The 24,949-nt window shown below is 42.2% G+C and overlaps 1 protein-coding gene across 1 annotated transcript in view; it reads right to left on the bottom strand.

Annotated features, from left to right (window-relative positions):
* The window catches only part of COQ7 (coenzyme Q7, hydroxylase), a 79,662-nt gene that overhangs the window by 37,985 nt on the left and 16,728 nt on the right, over positions 1–24,949 (bottom strand). The window contains exons 2-3 of the mRNA XM_044076893.1: positions 11,103–11,217; positions 10,065–10,204 (exon numbers count right to left, since the gene is read on the bottom strand). Of these exons, the coding sequence (XP_043932828.1) occupies positions 10,065–10,204; positions 11,103–11,217 (255 nt within the window). The remainder of the gene's footprint in view (positions 1–10,064; positions 10,205–11,102; positions 11,218–24,949) is intronic.

Genomic DNA, 24,949 nt, shown 5'->3' with positions numbered 1-24,949 from the left:
ACCTACCATAAATATAGATGTTAGAGGGTTGACACTGCTGCAGTCATGACACTTGGGTTATTCTGCAGTCAGGCGGTCCCCACAGTCGGCCCGAATTCCAAAGTCTTGGTCCAGCGTCAGTTGTCGTCGCTTCTTCCCTGACGTCAGAGCGTCAGGGGTATAAAAAAGAGGCAGCAGACGCCATTTTCTTCAGTTTCTTGCCCCAGATGCCAGGTGCCCCCAAATAGGAAGGCAATACCTCATCCTATGTAAATAAGTCAGGAGAGCAACAGAGCAAGCAGTAAACAAATACACCATATAGAATGACCTCAAAAAATAACAGGATGTGCATGGAGATGCAGACAGAAACCCTGGTTTGAAGAGGGGTAGGTGGGTGGGTAACCTGGACTGCAGCAGTGTCACTCTAACATCTACATTTATGGTAGGTACAAAACTGTACTATGTTCATAGTGTTACACTGCTACAGTCATGACACTTGGGTTGAGTCCCAAAGCTATGTCAGGGTGGTTGGTACTAAACCAGGTTTGGGGGAGCTAGTATGCCCTGCAGAACTGCTGTGGCAAAACCAGCTCTGGATTTTGAGTATAAGGGCAGGTGGTAGTGCCGGGTAAAGGTATGCACTGAACTCCAAGTAGCTGCCTCCAAAATGTCCTTGGTTGGAACCCCCCTAAGAAAGGCTGCTGAGGTGGCGGAAGCCCTGGTAGAATGAGATCCAATATTAACAGGCACTGCCTTCCCATGGTGCTTGTAGCAAAAGCAGATACAATGAGCTATCCATTTGGAGATGGTCTGTTTTGAAATAGCCTTTCCCTGTGAGCCTGTAGCAAAGAGATGGTCAGTTTTCCTGAAGGTCTTTGTCTTATCCAAGTAGTAACGAAGCTGTCTGTGAATGTCCAAAGAGTGAAGGAGTCTCCTTTATTTTGGGGGTTTGGATAAAAGGTGGGTAAATGGGTAGTCTGATTCACGGCCACACTGGATACTACCTTTGGCATGAAGGTAGGGTTTGTTCATAAGGAAACTCTGTCCCGATGAAAAATGATGAAGGGTTCCACTGCCATAAGAGCCTGTAGTTCAGAGACCCTGCGTGCTGAGGTGATAGCCAGCAGCAGGGCTGTTTCCAAAGTATTGTAGTTCTGCTGAGACTGCTGGTTCAAAGGGAGGCAATGTTAATTTTTCTAGAACAAAAGTTGAGGTCCCAGGCTGGAGTCTGAGGTCTTCTGTGGGATCTTAAATGTTTTGCCCCTCTGAAGAACTGTCTTAGTAAAGGATGTGAGAAATAAGGGAGGATCCGTATTATATTGGGCTGAGATGGCTGAAGCATGAATCTTGATAGATGGAGACCTTTGTGTAACATCTTAAATATTGCAGAATCTGGGGAGGTTTGGTTTGCTAGGGTTTTGGCCTTTAGCCTGGTTCCATGCGCAAAATCTTTTCCATTTGTCTGAGTAAGTTTTTCTGGTACTAGGCCTCTTGGCCTCCAAAATGATATTCAGAACGTCCTTTGAGAGAAGTGTTTATTGATAATTCAAGGTATTTTCCATGCAGCCAGGTTTAAAGTCTTGGTTGTGGAGAATGTGAGAGTTCTGCTGAGTCAGCAGGTGTGGAAATTGAGGTAAGATCCATGGTGGGCTGTGAGCCATGTTCCTTAGTAATGGGTACCAGTGCTGGCGTGGCCAGTCCGGAGCAATGAGGATCATTTGTGGTTTCTCTGATCCGACTTTCAGTAACACCTTGGTCAGCAGTGGTAGGAAGGTGTAGACCGGTGTTCTCCAACTGAATGAAAGGGCGTCCACCTTCCAAGCTAGTGGGTGATACTTCCTTGTGCAAAATTTTTGTAGCTGGCAATTGTGGGAGGAAGCAAACAGGACTATGTCTGGAAGTCCCCAGTGTTGAGTCATCATTGAAAATACTTGTGGGTCCAGTCTCCACTCGTGTGGATCTGTAATAGTTCTGCTTAACTCGTCTGCCAGAATGTTTTCCTTCCCTGGCAAGAATTGTGCTTGCAGTTGTACTTGGTAGGTCAATGCTGTGTTCGATAAGATCATTGCCTGTCTGCATAAGGGGTAGGAGTGTGTTCCTCCCAGTTTGTTTATGTAGCACATGACTGTGGTGCTGTCTGTTCTTATAAGCAGTTGTCCTGGATGCAAGAGGTCCTTGAAAACTGTCAGGGCATTCTGCACAGCCAACGTCTCTTTCTGGTTGATGTGTAGATGCATTTGATTTGCAGACCATTTGCCCTGTATGCAACGTCCTGCCATGTGTGCTCCCCAGGCGTAGTCTGAAGAATCTGTTATTGTCCGGCTTGCTGGAGGTACAACAAAAGGGAGACCCTTGTTTTGGTGGCATGCCTGGGCCCACCAAAGGAACCATTTTTGAAGGCAGGGAATGACAGGAATACTTGTTTCCAGGCTGTGCTGAGTCCATACACTTTTCAGGTACCATTGTAATTTCCTCATATGCAACTTTGCATGTGGGATTAGTAGTATGCAGGATGCCATGAAACCCAATACCTGCAGGTATTTCCTTGCAGTGAGCTGGGTGTAAGTTGCCAACCTTTTGAAATATTGAGTCAGTTGTTTTTGCTGGTCTGGCGTGAGGAAAGCCATCTGGGCCGTTGTATTCAAACTGGCACCCAGGAATATTATCTGTTGTGAGGGTACAAGTTTTGATTTCTTTTTGTTGATTGTGTACCCTAGGCAACTTAGTAATTTTGTTACAAATGCCAGGTGTTGTAATAGAAGGTCCTTGTTGTCCGCTTGAATAAGGCAGTAGTCCAGATAAGGGTAAATTTTGAACTCCCCTTTGTCTGCAGCATGCAATCACTGATGCCAGGCATTTCGTGAATACTCTGGGCGCAGTAGATAAGCCAAAGGGCAATGCAGAGAATTGATAATGCGTTGTACCTGCCAGAAATCTGAGGTATCTTCTGCAATTTTGTCTGATTGGACCTCAAGGAGGCATACCTGCATGTCCCCAAGTCACCAGCCAAGACTCCTTGCCCGGCATGGGAAGAAGCTGCTGTAGTGTAAGCATTTTGAATTTGGGTACCTCCAAGTATGCGTTTAGTATTGAGAGATCTAAAATGGGTCTCCAAGCTTTGTCTTTTCTTGGTACTAGGGATAGAGTAAAAACCTTGACCTTGTTCCTCTGTAGGTACTTTTTGAATTGCTTTGCGTTTAGTATTGAGAGATCTAAAATGGGTCTCCAAGCTTTGTCTTTTCTTGGTACTAGGGATAGAGTAAAAACCTTGACCTTGTTCCTCTGTAGGTACTTTTTGAATTGCTTTCATATCCAGGAGGGTTGCAATTTGAGTTTGTGCCTCTGCCTATTGGTGGGTAGGTTTGGCATGCCTCATTTTTGGCAGTGTGAGAAAATGAAATATGTAGCCCTGGGTAATAATATCCAGCACCCACTTGTCCTTTGTTATGATGTGCCAATTTTGTGAAGAGAGAGCCAATTTTCCTCCCAAAGGTGCTGCCAGAGCATTTTTGCTTGGCATACGTAGAGGGCAGCAATTGTGTTTGTTTCCTGAAGGGTTGAGATCTTTCGTCTCCACCTCTTAAGAGTTGCTGCAGGCCATTGTCTTGGCCTGAAAGAACTTTGAGTTTGTCCTCTGCCCCTGGGGTGCCTGTACTTACCCCTTTGGTGTCTGTCAGATGCCGGAAAGGACCAGTTCTTGGAAGGCCAGTTCCTACTGAATTGAGGAGGTTGAACCTGTAAAAAATCTTTAACTGTCTGCATAGATTTGGCCTTTTCCTCCATTTTCTTTAACACTTCCTCTGCTTTAACACCGAATACATCTTTCTGCAATGGAGCATCAAATAACTTCGCTTTTACATGTTCTGGCAATGCTTGCACTTTCAGCCAAGCATGTCTACGCATTACAGACCCTGGGACAGCTGCTCTGCATGAGGCTTCCACTGAATCAAACCCACACTGCAAGGAATGCTTTCCTACCTCTTCTGCTGCATGTAACAAATCCTGTGTTTCTTTGTGATCAGGGTAATCTGTATGGGTGGTCATCTTCTGCTTTAACTGTGTAATCAAATACTGTTGGTTATTTTAGCATGTGGAATTGGCAGTTCAAAGCCCTCATTGCTAAAGTGGCAGATGTGTACACTTTCCCCCATCTTTTCTAGTGCTCTGGAATCTCTATCAGAAGGTAGTGGATTCTTAGCCGAAGAGGCCTAGACTCCCCTAGGACCTTGGGAGATAGTTTCGGGATCTGCCAAAGGACTTTTATATAAAAATTTGAGAGAGACAGGAACCCGATAGTACCAGTCTGGTTTGGCTGGTGCTAGAGGTAAAGAATCTGGATTCAGACTGGATTCTGAGTAAACATCATCCAACACATCTAGTACTGGTGGAATAGCAAGGGGTCTGTGCTGTGGTAAAAAGAAACTCACGGCGTCTTTTCTTTGAGTCAGAGTAATCTTGGCCTTCCCGGGGGGAAGCAGAGGGAATTGACTCTTCAGCATGAGTCCTCATAAGGAGGTAAGGAGCATCTGAGTCCTCATAAGGAGGCAAGGAGTAATCCTGGTCCTCTGAGCCAGCTGAGGAAATGGATGCTTGATCAGAGGAGGGGTAGTCTTCCACCAGTCTAGGCCTCTTGTCCGGAGGAGGATGGGAACCCCTAATAAAAGAGTAATCAGATCCTCAGCCATCTTAAGCATTTGTTTCTTAGGCATAGGGGCCTGAGTAGGGGTCTGTGGACCCGGTTTCTTAACTTTTAAGGGAGCCTTAAGCTTTGCATAAGACTTAATAGTGAGGGTAGTCCGTCTGAAAAACGCCTTCAGAGGCTGTAGGCCTGTCCCCAACCTCCGGACTATCATCAGGGCTGGCGTTAGTGGGGACTAAAGGAACCGGCTCCTGAGGCCCAGTTAGTTCAGTCTGGGAGGCCGTTAGAGTTTAAGGGTCATCGGTGGCCAAGGGCTGCGTAGGCGCCTGGCTGAACACCGGAGAACCGGCGACAGGCCTAGTAGAGGGCTCAGTGTCTTGTCTAGGCCTAGGTTGCCCATCCTTGTCCCTACACTTTTTAAACATCCCGGACGTCGGTTGCTCCAATGACATGCTGTAGTTGAATTTACCAAAATAATGTTGGGCGAAGTCAGCCCGATGCTTTATAGTACGCTTGTTAAATCTAGCACAAAAACGACAGAGACGTCGTGGTCTGGGCCTAAGCAAGGTATACAATAAGAATGAAAATCCTTGTGGTATTTGCTTCCCACAAGAAATGCAATTATTAACTTTGTCTGACATCAGAGGCAAGAAAAGGTTCCCCAATGGGGTACTTAGCTTTACAGAAGACTTCGGTCTGAAATTAGTTTCGTAATCTCATGAGTTGGCCGACCGGCACTTGCAAACTGCTTCTGCTTCGGGCACCATGCGGCAAGAAAGACTGAAGAGAATGGCGTTGGCTGCCTCATACACCGGACGCTCTGATGTCAGGGAAGAAGTGACGACAACCGACGCCGGACCAAGACTTTGGAACTCCGGCCGACTGCAGGACCGCCTGACGGCAGGATAACCCAAGTGTCATGACTGCAGCAGTGCAACATGATGATCATTGTTTTTTTTAAACTTGCATATTCCTAGAATAAGCTAAAAAAAAAAAAAAAACAGAAGAAAAAAGGAACACAATGTAACTAGGCTTCAAACTGATAGGAGCACAATGGTAACTATGCTTCAAACTGATTAGGAGAGGATGTATTGATTTTACATGGTAATGGCCACATGAAGTTTAACAAAAAAAATGGTTCAAAGAGAGCAGACTCAATGAGCCTGTCTTACAGTAGGACAGTTTAAAAATGGAAAAGGGGGGTCTTTAATGTCAAGAGTTACAATGTAGAGATTTATGGGCCACAAAGGACAGAAAGTGAAAACTGAAATTACCAAAAGACACAGGGCACAATGACCATTCTGGTCCTCCATTCACTTGGTACATAACCTGACTGTGGTTAACAGTGCCTCAAGTGGTCCTGGCTTACTGTTGAAAGTTGGTAATATGTGCTATAAGAAATTTCACAGGGGAAAGTGCAAGTGAAGTTAAAGCTAAATGTATCAGTCAGTAGATGTTCAATATTTCACGGATGAGTAAAGGTGGTGCAACTTACCACCAGCTGTGCACACTGCTGTGCGTTACCTTTTAAGGTTCTTGACATAACTAAATGTGGTCTAGTGAATGTCTTTAGCCTGGGAGCCTATCCTGACCTCATAACTGCCCTTGTTGGACTTAACTAAATCTTAATTTCTTTGTTTAGTTGAGATGGAGAGCTCACCTTTATGAGAGTCGCACTGACTTTCGCCATGACTTTTTTTTTTTTTTTTTAATAACCCGTTGAGGTACAGATTCCACCAGTGGGGTTGGTTTTTGCTGTTACACCTGGGCTTACTTCTGGTAGGTATGGCAGCCTCTGCAGCCATTTACATATTTGTAAGGGGGTTTTGGGGAGAGCTCTGAATCTTAAACTGTCACTTAATAGGATGCAGTTTGCACTGAACAGTTCCCTACTGCTGCGGGTTTAGCTAGGTTTTCCAGAGTTTTAATTATGAAGGAGACAGCTTTGTAGTCTGACCTCCTCAAAGAGGACGTGAGACAGGGGAGGATGCAACTCTCTCAAATGCTGGTTAGTACTAGGTCCAGTAGGTTAGCTCCTCTGGTTGCAGGGACACAATCATGTTGATAATCGAGGAAATGTCATGCCTGGGAGTTACAGGCAGTGTTCATTTGAGTCTACAGAGAGGTAAAGTCACCCCAAATACAGTATTTGGTAGATAGCAAGTGCCTCTTGGAGTTCTGACCTTCCTGGGTCACAGAGGGTGACCAATAGCTAGCTAAGACATGGTAACAGCCCTTGTCTGTGGTGACTTGGACATGAATGAACTCCAGGCCATCAGCTTATCAACAGACCTGGAGTTGTATTTGTTACTACTGTAGATCAAGACACCTCCACCTTTAATCCCAGTCTGCGGTGCTGTTAGTCTAAATGTGTAGAAAGCACTGTAGCCTTGCACTGTTGAGTATTTTCTGCGGCTTTAAACCAAGTCTTGATAACTGCACAGATACCTACACTCTCCAGAGTGTAAGGAGAACTTGTACGGTTGTAGAGTTTGTTTAGATTCCTAGCATTAAGCAGTAACACCAAGGTTGCCTTGAGAGTTTTTTTTTTTTTTTTTTTTGCTGTGTTGGTAGTTTTTGTCATTGCCTAAAAAGCTCTAAGGAAGTAGATAAAGTTTTAGCCAATAAACATAACTAAGGAAATGATTCTTTTGAGCTGGGATAGAGGATCTAAAATTGCCTAGGCATAGTAAGGCAATAGGTTTAATTCAATTTGCTGCCAAAAAATTCTAGATAATGGAAATCAAAATAAGAAACTAATTGAAGTATTAAATACTGTTAAAGAGGTAAAAGAAGAAGTTTGATCTCTAGAAAAGGGAAGCTCAAACTGTAGAAAAAATGGGGTCTGTAGGAACAATGCATGCAGAATAATGTTCAGGAGAAGGAGTGAGGTGGAAGGCAAGAATTGAGCAATTTATGTAAGTGAATAAAGGTTGTTACAAAGAAAAAAAACATTTGTGATGTACAATTCATGAAAAATTACTATGGTTTGGTTACTTTTCTATGAATGTATTGGTGCCTATGACTTAAGTGATAATTAAAGGTGTTAAAAAAACAAAAATAAAGCCGGGGGACAGATTTAGATCATCCTTGGCAAAGCAACGTGGTCTGTTAACCATGTCCTCCCATGCTGACAGACATTTAATCCCATGAAGTGACTCCAGAAACTATGCCAATTATTAAAATTGATCATTTTCTGTTCATACTGCAGCATCATCTTTGCTGAAAGTAGAATGCTGTTCAGTGCAAGGCACATACCCATCTGAGACAGATATTCAGAGAGATCCTACATACAGCACAGTGAGGTATCTTTGGTCATTTACACCCACATGGACTGATAGAATCATACTGGTAAATGTGGTGCAGTGACTTCAGCGAGTGTGTGATGCTGTGGTTCCTAGGTACAGACAGGCAACTAATCATTACCTTTCCACCAGCCTGGTGAGAGGGCCATGTGTGTGTCATACAATGGAATCCCTTATGACAAGAGTACTACACAAGGCGTTTGCATGTCTTTTAGGCTTTGTTCACAAGAGTACTACACAAGGCGTTTGCTTGTCTTATAGGCTTTGTTCTTGGGAGACCACTGGATGTAGGCTTATGTGGGATGGTGTTTTTGGTGTGTGCTTTAGTGACTGCAAGGACGGGTGTTGCAATTTGACTAGTTAGGAGGTCGAGGTTTGGGAAGGTTTTTTAAGTGCCTTACCTGTTTGTGAGATCTCCACCTCCCAGGAAGTTGTGTATGTACATCTCTTGCATACTGCATTTGTTTCTTTTTGTCTGAATAGGAGACAACTGCTACACTATCCCAGGAAACCCAGATCTACTATACTAGCCACAGAAATTGCATATCCATGTTGGCTGGATCTGTATTGGGGTTATTATGGATTAGGGACTTGGTTTGCAGGGGTCTCCTGAGTGGTAGGCTCATCAAACCAGGAGATGAACTGGTACTGTATTAGCAGTCATTTAATACCCCTCCCATCAGCATACATAATTACAATAGTCATACTTGGTTCTTAACAGATAAATTGGACCCTATGGATCCCTGGCATACAGTACGAATGCTTGCCTCAAGAGGCCAGCTCAACAACCAAGTGACAAGTCGCTTCCTGCCTAGTCCAGCACAGTACAAGTAACCACACTGCTTACAATATCACCAATCCAAGTCTCAAAATATGATAAGGTTAGACTGATAAAGGTCTCTAGAATTACAGCATCCCACACAATGTTCTTTAACAGCAAGAATGCCAGAGGTCAGTCCTTGCGCATACAGTTTTAGAGTGATCCCACAGACATGGGCAGCTGACACCAACTATAGAAACATGCACGTCAGAGTGAAGTGGGCACTTATGCTCTTCTACAATTCATAAAGGCAGCATTACTGGTGGGGGGGGGCTGAAATCCAATACCAATACAATCTGGTGGACCCTGCTGTCATCTTTGAGGTCCAACACAAGCACACAATACTCAAGTAATAAGCAATAACTACTTATACCAAACATTTCACAACTAAACCACACCGTCTTCCAAGAGACGGAATCCACAAGCATGCATTTCAAAACAGACAAAACAGGTTTACAGGTAGGCACTAGTCACGTATTTCAGGAGACTGTAGTGAGGCCTAAGCTAATTACTCAACTGCCTCAAAGTACTGTATGGTTAAGTGATCTGATCAGAGTTGCACAGTAGGCAAAAGGAGGCTGAAGGAATCAAATCCTATACAAACAGGAACATGTTTATTAACAGCCCATAGTTTTAGTCCTCTGTATGGGAAATGTTTGAAAAAGTCTGGATCGCATAAGATGTATATAAGGAAAACTGCATTTTTTCACTTTGTGCTACCTTTTCATATTAAAGCTATACGAAATATATGAAGTGTATGAGATGTTCAAGTTTGTGCAGTATTACAATACAGTTATTTCAAAGTACAGCCATTTCAAAGCATATTTCACAAACTACAGTATTTCAAAGAGTTTATTGTGCATTTGAATGTTATTAGGAAGTACTGGCTGTGTGTGCTTGTTCATATATAATTACAAGGACCATATTTTCAGTGTGTTTGGGCATACTTTGATGACATAGCAGACAGATTTCGAAAACCAGGGCCTCTTATTTGATAATATTGCAGAGAATTGGAGAGTGTATGAGCAACAGTACAACATTTTCATACAAGCCGGATTTTCTGATAAAGGTGACTGTACAAAGGCATTTATTCTGGTTAACTTAGCTAGGTCAGAAGCCATAGAAAGACAACGTTAATTTGTGTACGAGTCCAAAGAACAGGTAAAGAACACAAAATTCAATAATCTGTGTTTTCACCAGAGAGACAGTATGCAAGACAGAAACATAAGTGGGAGGGTAACCATGCAGTAATGCAGAACTAGCTTCAGCAAAAATGCACAGGTAATCTGGCATTAAGAGCAAAAAAGCTCAAAAGCATTACCTGCAACAAATATTGATATTTTTCGGGATCTTCCTCCATTAGTGTCCTAATCTGACCATTATAATGTTCTGCTATGCTTTCTTCAATAGCCACTGTGCATGCCATTGCAGCTTGCTTGCCAAGTAAAGCAGTACCAGCACCTGGAAATTAAATCAGTTTGGCATGTTACTTTAAAAGCAAAATGTTCAAAATCAAATAAATGTGCTCATTAACTGCAAGCTAAGCTAATAATCATGTTTCTGTACTATCTGCAATATTATCTTGAGAATAATTAGGATAAAATTAGGTTCCCTCTAGTCTGATCTACAGACATCACATTAACATTTTGCAAACTGGGATACTTTCTCTTCTTGGGAGTGCAGAGACTTCTGCAGTACTTCCTACTACAAAAGCATTGTGATTACTATGGGTTCAAGATAACCACGGGGATAAAAAAATTTAAGCAGGACAGAAAACAAATAACCCAAATGTTCTCAAAATGGCAAAGTGTCAAAAACATAGAACTTGTCAGTAGATTGACACCAAAACATTCCATGAAAACTGCTCTATTTCTGCAGTTCCGAATCCTAGCAGCTCTACAGCCAGACAAAGGTCACATTAAAAATAAATTATTAAAATAAATAAATAACCATGGCCTGCCTTGGTACCAAGGAGGACACTCGCTCATTCAATCACCACACAAAAAGTCCATCTTTTTCTGTAAAGCACACAGCCAAAGTGTACGGCCTGGAGAAGCATGTAATTTCAGGAATAAACTGGACAGGAAAAAAATGGTAAAAAATACATAACTAAAATATTTGAAAGGTGGGCCTCCCTCAATGCAATATTAAAATCTGGCATAAACAGTCCCCCTTTATGGATATGTATTCTGCCATATGGAGATTCCAAACACACAAGGACCGCTGCAGCATATGAGAAAGCAAGGCCACTGGTTAACAGTCTGGACAGATACCAACAGAAAGGTAGGAGTGTAGGCTCCCTAAAAAAGGCAAAGTTAAAAAAAAATGTAAAACTTGATTGTGTATCTAAGTCACTTACCCAAGGCAAACCCTGAAAGGTACCAGAAAGGCATTAAAATTGTTGGACGCACTCTGTGTTCCACCATTAATTCTTCAAACTTTTCCAGGTGTGCTTTTTCTTGAGTCCACATATGCTGTAAAACAGAGAGCAGGACTTTTGTCAAGGAAAATCTCTAAATATACAGAGAAACAAATTACAGACAACAGCCACGTAGTCAAAGATTTTTCAGTTCTCCGACTCCGTAACCTACACCTGCAAAACTCCCCAAATATTCCATACAAAAATGCAAATGCTTTAACTTTGAAAACTTGCTAATTCTGAGATCTCCTCCCCTTCCCCTTCTACTTCATTCTAACTTCTAGCCCTGCAAAACTTTTCAGCTGGGAATCAGTTTAGGCCACTACACCGCACTATGCAGTCACAGCAACTGACAGTTGCAATCTACATACATTTGTCCAAATTGTGTGCCTTTTCTAAAGGGACACACTTGGCACATAAATTTTACTTTTCTAATGCATATGCATTCATTAGTGTCATTAACTGCTGTCTATATAGAGTTAGGTGAAGTTTGTACATTTTAGATAATGACAGATTTTATACATGTACACAGCTGCTGATGTGTTATTCTCATTCTTTTGACATGCTTCAAAAAAATCCTGCTACTGCATAAAGTGCTTTTCAGACTTGAAGAATTGATACTTACTCTGACAATGTATCCAAGAACTATATTTATACATTTAGTGTCAACGACCCCTATAAACAAAATCAGAGTGGGGGTATTTAGGTCGCTGCTGTGCTGTAGCTGGACAGGCTTGGAATGGGAAATGCTAATGCACATAAAAGGGGCGATTCTGGTCCACCACTGAAAATTTTTCATACTCCTTGCCAAATGAAAACTCACAGGTACGGACAAATGTGAAAACAAGGGAAAAAAAATAAAATAAAAAAAAAGACTTCAGATTGCTGTTCTAGAACACAGATTATGCCCTTCAGCATTGCCCCCTTCTGGATGGAATGTGGAAGACTGTCTGATTTGACTGCAGCACTTTAGTCACTGGCCTGTCTGTACAGTTATCTTGGCAAACCAGTGAGCAAGATTCTAAATGCTTTAGTGTAGGAAAGTTACTCCATTGCAATGCCCACTTAGAAAACAGCACTACATTGGAGTAAGTCACTTATACTGTGTACAAGTATTTTAGAAAAAAAAAAATGACAAGTGCCACCAATGCATTCCAAACTGGTACCCCAAGTTTAAAAGCTCTTGTTCTAGCACATAAAAAAAATGAGGTTCATTAACTAGACTTTCCTGTGTTAATTCACGATCTCCCAAGTGCACTGTACCACTGGAGCCTATAGTGATTTCTCTCACTTTCTTTTAAACTCTCTCTCTCTCTCTCTCTCAAATGCTCAGCTTCCAAGTAACTAAAACATAACTAGAAGAGCTCAAAGACCACAGATTCACTAAGAGAAGTATACAAGAAGCTTGTGAACAGAATTAATGTAACATGCATCATATCTGTATTTTCACACTCCAAACAGTGGAATGTGTGGACTGGAAGATAAGCACCTCTACACAAAATATGTATTTTTAATAAAGAAAACCCTTTTCTTAAGCATAGCACTCTGTCCCCCTACTACTATGAGAATTGATGGGATTCACCCTCTAGCCACCTCTTCAGCAAATAAGGATACCATCTGATCCACTGCAATTTGTTACTCTGGAAAGCAGCATTGATAATGGTTTACCATCCAAATTCTATTATGTTTTTCCACCCATTTACTGGTTAGCGAACGAGTTTTAGACCTGTACCACCATGACAGAACTTAGCCAACTAACCCGTTTTTATGGTTCTTGCTGATGTAAGAAAGGTTCTTCCAACCAGCTTGTCAAACAGGTGGTTAAGCTAGTCCATGGACCCTTTTCTGCTGTGACTCTAGCCTTTTGGTGCAAATGACGTACAACAATCATGAAACCACACAGTTAGCAAAAAGGTGCAAAGGCAAAATGATACAATGTGAACATTGTTATATCTGGAGAGTGAAAAACTGAAACATTGGGGGGGGGGGGGGCACTGGCAAAAGAGATGTCACTGTCAAACACCAAAAATATCTGGCCAACGAAAATAGAATACCGAAGACCAAAAATTAGCAAAGGTTAAACTTGACAAAGGCAACAGAAACACTGGTGTATAAACTGAAGTTAGTGAACAGCTGCAAAAAATTTAAAAAAAAAACGCATCAGAGAAGAAACAATGCAAGTTAGAAATAAATGGGAAAATATACACAAGTGAAGTAAACAAGGCTGTGACAGCATAACCTACCTAGAGATGATCTAAATTTAACAGAAGTATACAGTGCATTCACACAAGATATTCTTATACCATGCGTTTATACACTTTACTAGGTATATACATCTATGAAGTTACAGTATGTCCATTGAGAATATGTAACATATAACAGTAAAATGACCAACTAGTTTGGTTTGAAATAATCAAATATTCCTGTTCCTTTCTTAATCCCACTAGAAGATTCCAAACAGCTGGTGAAATTTTAGTAAAGGCTTTACATTAGAAAGCAAACAAATGTAGAGCTCTTAAGGGATAGGACACTTTGGTTTAGACATCCAAGTCAAACCCATATTACGAAAATAGGTCCTTGATTTGATTTAAAGTGATTTTAATATATTAAACAAGTAGTAAAAATAATCACATCTCCCTCTTTTTTCATATTTGATTAGGTGTAGAAAGAGAATTTATTGAATGTATGTATTAACTTCTCTTAAGCCACTGGGGATGCACAAGCCAGTGCATTTCTTTGTGCTGGTCCCAAGCCAGGAATCATGGGGAGGGTTGCGTCAGGAAAGGCATCCGGCATAAAACTTGGCCAAATAATTTCATGTGGACACCAGTAAATATTTCCATACCAGATCGGTCGAGGCCCGGGTTAACAACGACCGCCACCAGTACTGTTAGCCAACAGGGTGCTGGTGGAAATTGGGCTACTGTTGGCTGAAGGAGCAGAAGAGGCGGAAGGCATGGTTGAAGGCAGGAAGAGAGGAAAAAGGCTAGGACTGTGGTAGTGAGGGTCGGAACTTTGAATTTTGGCAGTATGACTGGTATAGGGAGAGAGCTAGCTGATATGGACAGAAGGAAGGTTGGTATATTGTGTGGGCAAGAGACCAGATGGAAGGGGAGTAAGGATAGGTGTATTGGAGGTGGGTTCAAATTGTATTTACCATGGTGTGGATGGCAGGAGAAATGGCGTAGGAGTTATTCTGAAGGAACAGTATTCTAAGAGTGTTTTGGAGGTAAAAAAAGTGTCGGATAGAGTGATGTTTATGAAGCTGGAAATGGGTGGTGTATTGATGAATGTTGTTAGTGCATATGCTCCACAAGTTGGGTGTGCTATGGATGAGAAAGAAAAAGTTTGGAGTGAATTGGATGAAGTGGTGATGACTGTACCCAAGGGTGAGAGAGTGGTGACTGGAGCATATTTCACTGGGCATGTTGGTGAAGGAAACAGAGGGGATGAGGAAGTGATGGGTAGGGATGGTGTTAAAGGAATGCAGAAGGTCAGATGGTAGTTGATTTTGCAAAAAGGATGGACGTGGCTGTAGTGAATACGTATTTTAACAAGAGGGAGGAGCATAGGGTGACATACAAGAGTGGAGGAAGATGCACACAGGTGGATTATATCTTATGTAAAAGGGCCAAATTTGAAGGAGATTGGAGACTGTAAAGTGGTGACCGGGGAAAGTGTAGTTAAACAGCATAGGATGGTGGTTTGTAGGATGACGTTTATGATCAAGAAGAGGAGGAGTGTGAGGGAAGCACCAAGGATCAAATGGTGGAAACTGAAAAAGGGTAATTGTGAGGTGGAATTCAGGGATGAGTTAAGACGGGCACTGTGTGGCAGTGAAAAGTTACCAAATAGCTAGGTAACTACAGCAGAGCTAGTAAGGGAGACTGCTAGAAAAGTGCTTGGTATGACATCTGAACAGAGGAAGGACGACAAGGAGACATGGTGGTGGAATGAGGAAGTACAGGAGAGTATACAGAGGAAGAGGTTGGCAAAGAAGAAGTGGGATTGTCAGAGAGATGAAGAAAGACAGGAGTATAAGGAGATAAGGTGCATGGCAAAGAGAGAGGTGGCGAAGGCTAAGGATAAGGCATATGAAGAGTTGTATGAAAGGTTGGACACTAAGGAGGGAGAAAAGGACCTGTGCCGATTGTCTAGGCAGAGGGACCGAGCTAGGAAAGATGTGCAGCAGGTAAAGGTGATAAAGGATAATGAAGGAAACATACTCAAGCGAGGAGAGAGTGTGTTGAGGAGATGGAAAGAGTACTCTGAGGGGTTGATGAATGAAGAGAATGAGAGAGAAGGTTGGATGATGTAGGGATAGTGAATCAAAGTACAATGGATTAGCAAGGAGGAAGTAAGGACAGCTATGAAGAGGATGAAGAATGGAAAGGCTCTTGGCCCAGATGGCATACCAGTGGAAGCATGGAGGAGTTTAGGTGAAATGGCAGCGGAGTTTTTAACCAGATTGTTTAAAAAATCTTGGAAAGTGAGAGGATGCCTGAGGAATGGAGACAAAAAAAAAAAAAAAAAAAGTGTTCTGGTACTGATTTTTAAGAATAAGGGTGACGTGCAGAGCTGTAGTAACTAGAGAGGGATTAAATTGATCAGTCACAGCATGAAGTTATGGGAAAGAGTAGTGGAAGCTAGGTTAAGAAGGGACGTGATGATTAGTGATCAGCAGTAATATTTCATGCTGGGAAAGAGCACTACAGATGCGATGTTTGCTCTGACAGCGTTGATGGAGAAGTACAGAGAATGTCAGAAGTTGCACTGTTTTTGTAGACTTAGAGAAAGCATATGACAGGGTGCCTAGAGGGGAGTTGTGGTATTGTATGAGGACGTCAGGAGTGTCAGAAAAGTATGTAAGAGTGGTACAGGATATGTACGAGGGTAGTGTGACACCGGTGAGGTCTGCTGTAGGAGTGACGGATGCGTTTAAGGTGGAGGTGGGGTTACATCAAGGATCAGCTCTGAGCCCTTTCTTATTTGCAATGGTGATGGACAGGTTGACAGACGAGATCATACAGGAGTCCCCGTAGACTATGATGTTTGCAGATGACATTGTGATCTGTAGTGAGAGTAGGGAACAGGTGGAGACGACCCTGGAGAGATGGAGATATGCTCTAGAGAGAAGCAGGATAGAGGAATGGTGAGGATGCAAGGAGTAGAGGTGGCAAAGGTGGATGAGTTTAAATACTTGGGTCAATAGTTCAGAGTAACGGTGAGTGTGGAAGCGAGGTGAAGAAGAGAGTACAGGCAGGATGGAGTGGGTGGAGAAGAGTGTCAGGAGTGATTTGTGACAGACTAGTACCTGTAAGAGTGAAAGGGAAGGTCTACAAGAGGGTAGCGAGACCAGCTATGTTATATGGGTTGGAGACAGTGGCACTGACAAAAAGGCAGGAGTTTGAGCAGGATGTGGCACAGTTAAAGATGTTAAGATTTGCACTGGGTGTGACAACGGTGGACAGGATTAGGAATAAGTACATTAGAGGGTCAGCCCAAGTTGGAAGGTTTGGAAACAAAGCCAGAGAGGCAAGATTACGTTGGTTTGGACATGTGCCGAGGAGGGATGCAGAGTATGTTGGGAAAAAGATGCTATGGATGAAGCTACCAGGTAACAGGAAAAGAGGAAGGCCTAAGATAAAGTTTATGGATGTGGTGAGGGAGGACATACAGGTGGTTGGTGAGAGCAAGATGCAGAGGACAGGAACAAATGGAAACTGGTGATCCGCTGTGGCGACCCATATATATTATATTATATTATATTATATTATATATTATATATTACATTATATATTATATATATTATATATATATATATATTACATTATATATTATATATTATATTATATATATATATATTATATGTATATATGTCTATATCCACAAAAAACAATAAACTCCCACAGAAAATATAAAACGACCACCAAAAGGAAGCAGCAGTTCAATCAGGATGAAGGCTTTTTCCAGCTAATAATCCAAACGTCAATGCCGAGTTAAAACTTCTTTATTTCAAAGAACAAAATGTGAGCGCTTTCGCAGAGATACTCTCTGCTTCTTCAGACATTACAAAATCAAGCAGTCATCGGTTATATAGCAAACATCAATCAAGCAATGATTCAATTAACCAAATTAGCTCAATCTTAAAATTACTACTTGGTAGTACTGTTGAAACAACCTGCTTCTATAAAAACCTAAAGAACACATTAGATACCAAAGTAACCTATATAACACTTAGCAAAAAGTGCACCAACTAAAACAAAAACATAAACTTTACAATGATACATAACTCTAAAATAAATATGTATAAAACCCTTAAAATATGAAACTTGAGCCCATCTACCGAAGGGCTCGGGCTTTAAGAACAGGCTTAATAGTAACACTTTCATTTAGACCCCTCCCCCTGTGTGCTGCTAGTCTAAAAATCCATTTTAACTCAGCCTGTTCTGTTAGATTAACAATATCACCCAGCCTAATGTTAGGATATTGTACATGCAATACTTGATAATAAAATACATGGTCAGATCCTTCTAAAAGTGTATGCTTAGCTAGCGCACTACAATCTTGCTTCCTTTCCAAACAATATACATGGTCTCTAATCCTTTCTCTTAATGATCTGTTGGTCTTGCCAACATAGTATTTGAAACATTTGCCACAGTGTGCAACATACACAATATTGCACATGTTCCTCAATTCCCATAGATAACCTGTATCCGGGTTCTTAAAGAAACGGGATTCATCTATAAATAAACACTGCGGACAACTACCACATTTCCTTGTGCCAAATGGCACAATAATTTTCCACCGACTATGGACAAGCGCCTATATTTCTATAGCAAAGATGTTGCTTTAAACATTTCATATTTTTATAAGTAAACAATGGTTGGTCTCCCACTAGATTTCTTGTTTTTTTTTTATCAACCAATAAAATATTCCAGCTAGCCACTATTGCTTGTTTAATCTTATCTGTGTTGCCACCGAATTGCCTGCCCTTTCACAATATTCCCAAATATGGATGGATTGTGCATGCTGTTCCTATGCAAAAAAGAAGCTCTACAACAAGCCTTCCTATAAACAGTGGTTTTAAACTCAGAACCCTCTTTATACACAGATACATCCAAGAAATCAATGCTTTCCCAAGAATGTGTTACAGTAAATCTAAGTAATGAACTACTGCTATTCAAGTTCATATGAAAGGACATGAGACTATCCACAGTGCCATGCCAAATGAAAAAAAGATCCACAAAACACCTATAAAACAGAATTTGGCCATTGCCTAGCAAATGGTTCCTTTCCCATGCCACCATGACCAAATTCGCATAGGTGTTGGCACAGCTAGTGCCCATCACTATCCCTTTCTTCTGTAAATAGCAACCTTCAAAGAAAAACGCATTGTTCTCCAAAACTGTTTCAAGTAATAGAGTAATAAAGTCTGCTTTAACAACGTCAACTAAACCACTGTCCAATAACAATTCCCTAACCATCTTAACTCCATTTTCATTAGGAATGCAAGTAAACAATGATTCTACATCCATTGTGACTAACAGATCTTGTGTTGAGTCAACATTCCTAGCAAAATCATATAAATCTGATAAAAAAAGTACAGTTTTGTACCTACCATAAATGTAGATGTTCGAGGATCCACATTGCTGCAGTCCTAACTATTGGGTAGTCCGCTGTCCAGTCGGCCCGAATACCAAAGTATATGGCTGACGTCGGTCAGGGCGCATTAGACTGACGTCAGTACGTCAGGGTACTAATGCGCATGACCGACGTCATATCCTCAGTCTTTTCTTGCCCCAGATGTCAGAAGACCCTGAAAAGATAAGGCCAAAACCAAAAACTCCCAACATATCTGCATCAAAATATATATATATATACAAAATATACACAATAAGCAGAATATAACCTCACCTACACAACCACCCCTAAACACAGAGGGGAAGGAGGGAGGGTAAATTGGACTGCAGCAATGTGGATCCTCGAACATCTACATTTATGGTAGGTACAAAACTGTACTATGTTCTTCATTCCACATTGCTGCAGTCCTAACTATTGGGTAGAATCCCAAAGCAGAGGTAAGGGAGGCTGGCAAATCATAAGGAAGCAGGAGCTGATAACATGCCTTGCAAAATAGCTGTGGCAAAACCAGCCCTAGACTTAGAGTAGAGAGGAAGGTGGTAATGCTTAGAGAAAGTATGCACCGAACTCCAAGTAGCTGCCTCCAAAATATCCTTAGTTGCCACCCCTTAAAAGCTGTTGAAGTGGCAGTAGCCCTAGTGGAATGAGGCCTAATCCCAGCTGGAATCTCCTTGCCATGATGGGAATAACAAAATGCAATGCAAAACCCAATCCACCTAGAAATAGTTTGTTTTGATACAGGCTTGCCCTGAGAACTCAAAGCAAAAGAAACAAACAACTGCTGAGACTGCCTAAAATCCTTAGTCCTGCTCAAATAATAACGCAATTGCCTGTGTACATCTAAAGTGTGCAAAATCTTTTCCCCTTTATTTTGGGGATCTGCATAAAAGTAGGCAAATGAATAGTTTGGTTTAAAGCCACACTAGAAACCACTTTAGGCATAAAGGAAGGATTAGTACGTAATGATACCCTATCCTTATGAAAAATCAGAAAAGGCTCAACCGCCATAAGGGCCTGTAACTCAGAAACCCTTCTTGCAGAAGTAATGGCCAACAAAAAAGCAGTCTTCCATGACAAGTATTTCAGTTCAGCAGTAGCTGCAGGCTCAAAAGGTTGTAGAGTAAGTTTCTCCAACACAAAATTGAGATCCCAAGCAGGAGTAGGAGCTCTACGTGGGGGTCTTATATTCTTTGCCCCTCTAAGAAATTGCTTGAACAAAGGATGTGAAAACAATGGTGGGTCACAATCATAGTGAGCTGAAATTGCTGCAGCATGAATCTTAATGGAAGAGAAAGACAAACCTTTGTCCAATAACTCAGTAAGATATTGAAGAGCCACACTCAAATTAGGCTCTGAAATCTCCAAATTCTTTGCTGCAGTCCAAAATAAAAATCTCTTCCATTTTTCTGCGTACACTTTCCTTGTACTAGGTCTTCTGGCTTCCATAATCACATTTAAAACTTGCTGAGGAAGTTGAGACCTGCTGTCTTTCAAAACAGAATATGCCAGGCTGTTAGATGAAGAGAGTGAAGCTTGACATTGAGCAGACGACCGTCCTTCTGGGACAACAGATGTGGAATCAAGGGTAAAGGCCATGGAGGCTTCTTTACCAGAGTCCTCAGTAATGGGTACCAGTGCTGCTGAGGCCAATCTGGAGCTATTAAAATCATCCTTGGCTTGTCCTGTCTGACCTTTAGAAGCACCTTTGGAAGAAGAGGCAGAGGTGGAAACGCATACACATGAAGATTTTTCCAACTGAAAGAAAGAGCATCCACTTTCCAAGCTGTGTGATGAAACCTCTTTGTGCAAAACTTTGGCAGCTGGTGGTTTAGTGGAGAAGCGAACAGATCTATGTCTGGAGTTCCCCAGGACACTCAACTTTTGAAATACATGAAGATCCAGTTTCCACTCGTGGGGATCCATGATTTGTCTGCTTAACACATCTGCTAAGGAGTTCTGTGCTCGGCAGAAACCTTGCCTGAAGAGTTAGTTGCAAGCTTAGCGCAGTCTCCCATAAAATCATTGCTTGCCTGCACAATGGGTAAGAATGTGTTCCCCTTGTTTGTTGATGTACCACATGACAGTTGTGTTGTCTGTTAGAATCAACACCTGCCCTGGAAGAAGTAACTCCTTGAAAGCCATTAATGCAAACTGGACTGCTAACATCTCCTTCATGTTGATATGTAGATGCTGTAGTCTGGCAGGCCACTTGTCTTGTATCCACTTGCCATTTAGATGAGCTCCCCAAGCAATGTCTGAGGCATCTGTCGTTAGAATCTGACTCGCCTCTGGCCGGGTCACAGAGAGTCCCTTGTTTAGGTGACATTCCTGAGCCCACCACAAAAATTCCTTTTGAATGCAAGGTATTATTTGAATGACAGTGTCCAAATCCTGGCAGTGCTGTGTCCATAGATTTTTGAGATACCATTGTAGCTTCCTCATATGCAGTTTGGCATTGGGAAGCACCAGAATACAAGATGCCATGAACCCTAAGGCTTGAAGGACTGTCCTTGCAGTCAGCCCGGACTGAAGAGATAGTTGATGGAAGTAACTGGAAAGATTCTTTTGTTTGTCCGGGGTTAAAAAGGCCATCTGGGCTGCTGTATTCAGTCTCACACCCAGAAAGCACATGTCTTGAGAGGGTACTAGACTGGACTTTATTTCGTTCACAGAATACCCTAGGCATCTTAGCACTGCTATGACATATTCCAAATGCTGTAGAAGGTCTTCCTTTTCTTGAGCCAGAATCAGGCAATCGTCCAAGTAAGGATAGATTTGAATTCCTTTTAGCCTGAAGTAAGCTATCACTGGAGCCAGAACCTTTGTGAATACTCTGGGCAGTAGATAAGCCAAAGGGCAATGCAGAGAACTGATAATGAGAATTTCCAGCTCGAAAACGCAGATACTTTCTGCAACTTAGTCTTATAGGCACATGAAGGTAAGCTTCCTTGAGATCTAAAGTTACCATCCAGTGATCCTTGCCCAGCAGAGGTAAAAGCTGTTGTAACGTCAACATTTTGAACTTGGGAATGTCCAGATAAGTGTTGAGGATAGATAAATCCAAAATTGGTCTCCACGTGTTCCCCTTCTTTGGTACTAGGAACAGGCGAGAATAAAATCCTAGGCCCCTTTCTGGCACAGGAACCGGCTGAATGGCCCCTATTTGGAGTAACTGAGAAATTTGCTTGTGAGCCTCTTGTCTTTGTAGAGGAGGAATGTCTGGCATGCCTTTGAAAGGAGGCAAGGTATGGAAATAAAACCTGTAACCGTGGTGAATGATATCCAGAACCCATTTGTCTTGGGTAATTAAATCCCAATTTTCTTTGAAAAGAGACAGTCTTCCTCCTAGAGGTGCCGCCAGGCGAGAAGGCACTGGCAGCTGAAAAGGCAGGTCATTGGGTCTGCTTACGAAAGGACTGACCCCTGCCCTCACCAGAAGTCCGAGCAGGTGAACTCCCTGTCCTAGGCCTAAAAGCACCTTGAGCTCTGCCCCTACCACGTCTAGACCTACCCCTAGACTGGGAATCATAAGCAGGATAAGTCCATCCCTTAGCAGGCCAATTTCTACTAAACTTGGAGGCTGCACCTGCAAAAATCCTTAACAGTTTGCATAGACTTAGCCTTGTCCTCCATCTTCTTTAAAACTGCTTCCACAGGCGAACCAAACAACACATCAGACTGTAAAGGAGCATCCAAAATCCTTGTCTTAACATGCTCAGCTAAGTTCTGATCTCTCAACCAGGCGTGCCTACGAAGAACAGAACCAGTGGCAGCCACCCTGGAGGAGGCCTGCACAGCATCAAAACCACATTGCAGGGAATGTTTACCCACTTGTTCAGACACATGAACTAAATCCTGCAACTCTTTACACTCAATACCTTCCACCAGAGCATCCACCTTAGATTTCAACTGTGAAAGAAGAAAATTCTGATATTTTAACATGTGAAACTGACAATTCAACGCCCTCATGGCTAAAGTGGAAGAAGTATACACTTTCTTTCCCCATCTATCCAAAGCCCTTGCCTCTTTATCAGGAGGGACAGGATTTTTAACAACTGAGGCCTTCACACCTTTAGGCCCCTGAGAGACAGTTTCGGGTCTGCCCTAGGACTCTTAAAAGATACTTATGAGCTTCAGGCACCCTATAATACCTATCCGGTTTAACTGGGGCAGGAGGCAAAGAATCTGATTCAGGAAGCCTCTGCAAAAACATCTTCCACCACATTCAAAACAGGAGGAATAGCTAAAGGCCTGTGCTGTGGTAAAAACAAGAATTCCCTAAGCCTTTTCCTGGAATCAGAGAAATCTTGACCTTCCCATTTAAAATGCTCCCTCATGGAATGCAGAGTCTCAGAAAATGAAAAATCCTCAGGAGGGGAAGCTGAAGGAGTAGAATCATCCACATCAGAATCAGAATAAGGAGGGTACTCCTGCAAGTCTTCAGCTGAAGACTCAGAAGCCTCCGAGCATTGCTCAAAACTCTCAAACTCAGATTCCACCCTAGGCCTCTTATCAGGAGGGGGCATAGAACCTCTTATCATAGTAATCAAATCCTCTGCCATTTTAAGCATATGTTTCTTAGGCAAAGACCCAGAAGTACTAGGAGAAACCCCCACTGAAGCAAAACTCGGCCTGCCCCTCAAAGAGGTCTTGGAAACAGAAGGGGAGGCTCTGACCACCTTAGGAAGAGAGGGAAGAACAGCCACCTGAGAAGCCCCCTCAACCTGGCCTACTTCCTGAGAGGATACATCCTGTAACAGTAAAGTCTCTCCCTGAGACTCCAAAGAAACACCTGGCAAAACCTCCGGCTCCACTGAGCCCTCTAAAGAACCGACGTCTGGGACTGTCGATTCCTCCACTCTAGGCTTTGCTGTTTTGTCCTTGCGTTTTTAGCCGAAGCCGGCGTCGGAGCATCCGACGGCATTTTATAATTACAACGCTTCCCAAACACTAACCTGGCACAATCTAACCTTCTCTTAATAGTGCGTTTGTTAAATCTAGCACAAGAGCGGCATCCAACAACGTCGTGCTCAGGCCCTAAACAAGGTATACACAAAGTATGGTAATCCCTATGAGGTATCTGTTTCCCACAAGAAATACAGTTATTCACTTTTTCTGACATCGGTTAAATACTGAGGCAAGAAAAAACCAAAATATTCCCCAACGGGGTACTTAGCCAACTTTGATTCGGTCTGAAACTCTGGCTTCAGAAACTTTCAGAACGCCAACCTGCACTCGCAAAATTGCTTCTGCATCGGACCATGCGGCAAAAAAGACTGAGGATATGACGTCGGTCATGCGCATTAGTACCCTGACGTACTGACGTCAGTCTAATGCGCCCTGACCGACGTCAGCCATATACTTTGGTATTCGGGCCGACTGGACAGCGGACTACCCAATAGTTAGGACTGCAGCAATGTGGAATGAAGAACATCTGTTCAGTGTCCCTTAATACATAGGTATACCTCTGAAGTACTTGTTTTAATTCAAAATCTAAATAAATAGACATTGGCTCAGTGAGCCAACCTGCTCCAGCTACAATGGGCCTAAAAGCAGGTTGCAAAGGATTCTTATGTATTTTGGGAAGCCCATACATTCTAGGTATTACTGGATGCTCAACCAAGAAATAATTACATAACTCATCATTCAACAGACCCAAACCTTTACATTCATGAAACATTCTATGCAGACTTATAGGAATATCTTGCACTAAGTCAGGAGAGACCCTGTTATAAGCATCAGTGTTCAACATTTTTGTCATGGTCTCTTTATAATACACACTATCCATGACCAACAATCGGGCCTCCTTTGTCAGCAGGTCGTATAGCAATGTTCATATTCTGTTTCAAATCATGCAGTGCTGACTTTCCTTCCGTTGTTAGATTACGGACATTAGTTCTTTGGAAGGTCTCAAAGCCTCCATACAAGTCATTTTCCACTGCTTTGACAAATAAATCAACATTTGCTGGAAGATGAGGCATAAAAGTACTTCTTTGTTTAAATGAATGAAATTCATTTGAGGAAACATCCCCAAACATTAACTTCAATGCCAAATTTCGAGCAAAGACCTTAACAGCTAAAATTGCATCACTTATATCAATATTAGCTGAAGGAATAAAACTAGTCCCTTTGTTCAACAAGTT

Source organism: Protopterus annectens, chromosome 7.part0, assembly GCF_019279795.1.
Source record: "Protopterus annectens isolate FY-2018-M chromosome 7.part0, PAN1.0, whole genome shotgun sequence".
In the NCBI taxonomy this organism is placed as follows: domain Eukaryota; kingdom Metazoa; phylum Chordata; order Ceratodontiformes; family Protopteridae; genus Protopterus; species Protopterus annectens.
This window is presented reverse-complemented; position numbering and strand designations above follow the sequence as displayed.